The sequence below is a fragment of the Nannobrachium achirus genome (genome assembly GCF_963921795.1).
Source record: "Nannobrachium achirus genome assembly, chromosome: 12".
Lineage (NCBI taxonomy): Eukaryota > Metazoa > Chordata > Actinopteri > Myctophiformes > Myctophidae > Nannobrachium > Nannobrachium achirus.
Window position 1 is genome coordinate 28,019,086 of NC_137832.1, and position 5,817 is coordinate 28,024,902.

The following is a 5,817-nucleotide window of genomic DNA, read 5'->3' on the forward strand; positions in this document are numbered from 1 at the left end:
CCAGTCCACCACCACCACCACCACCTAATAATAATATTATTATTATTAATAATAATGTAGCCTACAACTTGATACAAATTCAGGTTATACTATACTGAAAAATGTGCCATTTAAGAAATATTGCACATATCCTTGAACGTGATGTAGCCTACAACACCTGCCATGTATTCTACTGTGAAATGACTTTGTCAATTAGTAGTGGAAAAGACTTGGAGCAAGGGCTTGAACGCTGCGCTGTGATTGGTCCAACCCGTTCACTCGTAATGTTCAGCGCTTCCATATAAACCCATGCAGACTTGACACCGTTGCTATGTGTCATGCAAGTCAAAAGGATAGTATCAGGCTAGAGTCCAATGTAGGAAGAAAAGAAAAAGAATAGCAGCATTAGGTAGATGATAGTCTACTTATCATAGCTTACATATTCTGTTACGGGCGTTGTAGAAGCTTTTGGAGCGGTATCCATATGAATTATCATCAATCGTCCAGGACACATTTCTTTACGTTTTGTCATATTATCTGTGTAAAGGGGACGATGCCTTTGAGGACCGGACTTTTTCTCCTGATGATGCTGAACGCATCTGCTTATGAACTGGATCAGAACGAGTCCTATTCGCCCAGGAGAACACGCTTTTCTGCCAACAGCCCTTGTAAGTAACATTCTCTCTCTCTCTCTACCCTACTAACAGCTCTCTCAGAGACTCCAGTGCAGCTGTTATAGCACAGATTTCTATGCTGATTGACAGCCTTACCTTTCATGTGGATCATGTCTACTCTGTGGATTTTCTTCCCCCCACACACACAAGCATTATAGTTATAGGCCTATGCATGCAGCCCCCCCTAAAACGAACGCCTTGCATTCACGGAACAGGCTGCAGGAGGATTAGCAGGAGCGGCTGTGGTTTGCCGGTGTTTTACCGGCTGCAACAGATGAGAGTGCATGAGCGTCGTGCTGCTGCTGACACCTGCGCCTGCAGGCTGTGTCATGTCAGTAATATGTCTCTTTATGGCGGCTTCTGTGGTTTTATGTATAGTGACTGTGGACTGTCTCTGGCTGGGGATTAATACGGTGCATTAGTCAGCTCCAAACGTCTTCCTGTGTAGCTTTGCCTTTAACTAGTAGTAGCGGAGGAGGATGATCTTAAGCAGTGGTGGAATACTCAATTATTTTTTACTTAATAAGTACAAGTAGGTCTATCAATACTGCAATGTAGACATACTCTTTTACAAGTAAAAGTCCGGAATTAAAAATGTACTTGAGTAAAAGTATGAAAGTGTTGCCATCAAAATGTAGTTTATAGCCTACCAAAAGTAAAAGTAGGCCTACAAAATGTTTGAAAATAGCAGATCTACAATTGCTTGTAGATCGGCTATTTTCAAATAGCCCCGGTATAAAATGGGGCTAAAGTTGTTAATGTATGTTTTATAATAGGCCTATTATAATTTATATCTGCAAAGTAACTAGTAACTACAGTTTTCAAATAGGCCTAAATGTAGTGGAGTAAAAGTAGCCTATTTGGATCTGAGATGTAGTGGAGTAGCCTAGAAGTGAAAATAGGCCTATTTGAAATGCTCAAGTACAGTACAAATACCTAAACATTGTACTTAAGTACAGTACTTAATTACTTAACAAATTATTTGAATTTAACCTGTTGCTATCATGTTGAAAACTGGAGCACAATAATGGGTGGAAATGATTATGTGTTTTTGTGTGTGTTAATGTCTTTTCGTGTAAATGACTTCAGAGACATGGCAACTGCACTGGCATGGCTATGGTATGTTAGTTTTAGAATGCTGAAGATCTTTACAATGTATGTAGACATGCCATGTAGCCTATACACAGTTGTAGCTTGTTCATGATAAAGTTAGGCCCGGTGTCAGTCAGTGAGCCGCATCTGGTCTAAAAATGCAGTGACATTGACCAGTGACCATGTGCGTCACAAAATGTAAGATACATGATCTTGAACTTGAGTCAGTGTGTGTGTGTGTGTGTGTGTGTGTGTGTGTGTGTGTGTGTGTGTGTGTGTGTGTGTGTGTGTGTGTGTGTGTGTGTGTGTGTGTGTGTGTGAGAGAGAGAGAGCGAGAGAGAGATGGAGCAGTGTTCGTGAAATCCCCTATTGTTTAAATGTGTCATGATTGTCTTGTAAATTTTGCTTAGCTCTCAGTACTGAGGTTTTATGAAATTGCCTGTGTGTGTGTGTGTGTGTGTGTGTGTGTGTGTGTGTGTGTGTGTGTGTGTGTGTGTGTGTGTGTGTGTGTGTGTGTGTGTGTGTGTGTGTGTGTGTGTGTGTGCGTGCGTGCGTGCGTGCGTGCACCTTTTGTATACTGCTGGTCCCAAGTCCTCTGAAATGAACCAAATGCGTAGTTCAAATATATCCACTTTGCCCAGTGAATTGTCAAATAATGCCTCTGCCTGGCTTAGGAAGTTGAAAGATATCCAAATATAAAGTTGCTTTTTGCCATCAACTCTTTAGAGATTAATGAAAATCTGTTCAAAAAGCCATTACCCAAACGTGTGCATAAGGTCCTTTTGTTCATAGTGCACATCCTTATCAACACTTGATGTTTAATTTGGGGGATTTAGTAAATGTATGTAATTGTTACACGAGTGAAGTCGTGTAACAAGTACAGCATGAGTTAATCAGCATGTTTGGATGCTCATTGTTAAATTAACTCTAATGATTTCACTGTGTATTGTCCAAATACCAATGGTCGGAAAATAAATGTATCTTCTGATGTCGTCATTGGTTAGCCTAAAACCCCACTATAAAACATATAATTAAAAAAAATAAAATAATAACATATAATTTTCCAAAAGTCTGTCTGTCTGAGTGTCTGAAACAGCGTTTCTCCTCAGTGGCTGGAGCAATAGACCGTTTGTCAGCCTTCTGATTGGTCCCTGAGACTCCCTGACTGGCCAACCAGAAAAAAACATTCACTTTTTGCTATCGGGGGTGGAGTTTGTGCAGTGGAGAATGTTGCTTCAGCCTTTCAAAAACTGTCCGCAGTGCGCGACACGGAGATCGGCCGGTACGGTGATAGCGACGGCAAGCGTCAAGCGATCTCGCTCATCATAACGAATAAGCTTCAACAAACTAGTTCACATGTACCTTATCAATGGTCTAAGAGTCACGATTGGGTACATATAATTTAAATGGGCAGAATTACGAAAAGCCAGCCTATTATGTGAGGAGAAACATTCTCTCTGTCCTCTTCCTAGTACCCAAGATGCAATGCGCTTCTCTTTCTATCTCTTATCCAGAGGATTAAACAAATTAAAACATATATTTTCGGGTAAATCCCCTGTTTTGCAATGTAACTACTGTACCTTTGTCTTCCCTTTTTATTAATATCACCTAGGTGTTTTTCCTTTGGTACTTTATATAGCTGTAATGAGGCTTTGAAGGGAAAAAAAATCCCATCCACCTCCACTATAAAAACAATCTGCCCAGGGTTAATGTCCCATCATAGTAACAGGGCAGAATGGGGCGGGATTTGCAAAAGGGTTTATTGATCTGAAATCGCATCACCATAAGCATATGAACACACCTGACATAACTGTGAAGCCCGTTTGTCACTATCACAAATCGTATGCTGTATATTAGCATTTTTATGGTGTATCTACTATCTATTCTGCATCTAGCATGAGGCATATCTATTCTGCATCTAGCATGAGGCAACATGTTTAACCAGCTGTGTGTGTGTGTGTGTGTGTGTGTGTGTGTGTGTGTGTGTGTGTGTGTGTGTGTGTGTGTGTGTGTGTGTGTGTGTGTGTGTGTGTGTGTGTGTGTGTGTGTGTGTAGTATCTCTGTAGCCATTAAACGAAACGGGTATTTCTTAAATTGATGCTCCTACATATTATCATGCAAACACCAGTTAAAGTTACTTTCCATCCCTCATATACTACACACATCCCATAACCCACACACTGCACATCAGTTCGGAGCTCATATCTTTGAACGGGTAAAGGCTAGTTTGTGTAATGAGCTTAATGGGTGTGCACTGTGCAGGGATCCCTTTTGAACCTGCTGATGGCTCCTCTGCTGATCGGTTCACTCTCTGTACCCACAGCAGATGTGGCGCGCTGTCTCAACGGTGCCCTCCAAGTCGGCTGCGGAGCCTTTGCCTGCCTGGAGAATTCAACTTGTGACACAGATGGCATGCATGACATCTGCAAGTCCTTCCTCTACAGTGCTGCTAAATTTGATACTCAGGTACAGTGATTCTTAAAAGACACCTTGAGAGGATCTTTTTTTCTGTGTAAGCAGAGCAACTTTGTACAACTTCTAGCTGGATTACACTCAAAATGAGAATTTCTCACATTGCTGCCATATTAGGTGAGCACTGTTAGATGAGCACCAATGTTGCCGTTTCATGTTGCAACGGACATAATGCGTGCAATTAGGAATTGGATAAGAAGTGAATTTAAACTTGTTTTCTGTGCAGGGTAAAGCGTTTGTGAAGGAGAGCCTTAAGTGCATTGCCAATGGCATCACCTCCAAGGCATTCCCCACAATTCGCCGCTGCTCCACCTTCCAAAGAATGATTTCTGAGGTGCAGGAGGAATGCTACAGCAAGCTAAATATCTGTACTGTTGCCCGATCCAATCCAGATGCCATTGGTGAAGTGGCACAGCTACCAAGTCACTTCCCTAATAGGTGAGCTCTACGATAACTATAAGTGTTAGTTTTTTTTTAGAGACTAAAAACGGACTCAAATGGACCCAAGTACAAGTCAGAAATAAATGAGCACAGGCTTCCTGTGTGACTGTGTCCTCACACATTTCTATGCACGAGACTAGACGATATAATGAAAACACTCCATTATATCAACACACCAAAGGAAGCCTTGAAATTTGTACCACTAGAGGGAGCAACAGCAAATCGCTCCCAAAAATTAAAAATGAGTCAGATGATTGAAGCATTTTACTGCAACATGGCCAAATGCATTCACATTTACATATTAAAGGCATTATGTGATGCATCATTTCACAGGTTTTATGGTAAGCTGCTCCAGAGCCTGATGGACTGTGACGAGGACACGGTGGACCGTGTGAGGACCAGCATGGTGTCGCGGATGGGCCCAGAGATGACTATGCTTATCCAGCTGCTTCAGAGCAAGCCCTGCCCCTCCATTGCTGCGGCTGCAGCTGCTGCTGCCGTTCCGACCGGAGTGGAGGGCCGTGGGAGCTGGCGGTGGTCCATGGGTCCCCACATGTACAAGATCCCTCCTAATCTGCGAAGCAGAGATTCTGCCAGCCATTTTGGCAAGAAGCGTTCTGCCAGCGACAGCTCCTAACTCCCACTCGGATTCAAGAAAACTCTGCACACTCCTCAGAATCATGAAAAAAAGCAAGCTAAGCTCTGCTATTATTCCCTAGCGGTGACTATAAATCCATTCCTCCTCCACTAGGCTGGAAGTTGCAGAAACGTTGCATCTCCGGGGAATTCCGATAGAGTTCCCAAGTTTATATCGGAGTTTGATTGTTGTTATACTGTACTACATTCTACACTTTAGGTTTGAGAGCATCCCCTTTACATCAAACAGTTTCAAACGTATTGACTCAGTTAGTGTAGTGCCGAGCATATGGTTGCTGCGTTTTACAATTATGGTCCGGTTCACTTCACTATTCTCTACAGCAGAGAAGAATCTTTAAAGAGGTGCGGTGATGCCCAGCACAAAACAGCCATAGTGGTTCACGCCTCTAGAGCACAAGTGGTCCGTACTTTCAAAGCGAGAACATCATAGCACATATTCATTAATAGTAATTGCATCTGTAGTTCATCAATGGGACACTATTATTAATATCTTATGGATGAG

General features: G+C 42.3%; 1 protein-coding gene across 1 annotated transcript; it reads left to right on the forward strand.

Moving 5' to 3' along the window:
• Positions 1-463: 463 nt before the first annotated feature.
• stc1 (stanniocalcin 1) lies at positions 464-5,295 on the forward strand (the record flags this gene model as incomplete). Its single annotated transcript, XM_080738070.1, has 4 exons — positions 464-647; positions 4,069-4,211; positions 4,444-4,655; positions 4,992-5,295. 4 exons carry the CDS (start codon positions 464-466, stop codon positions 5,293-5,295), a joined length of 843 nt encoding a protein of 280 aa, XP_080594196.1.
• Between the last annotated feature and the right edge of the window lie 522 nt (positions 5,296-5,817).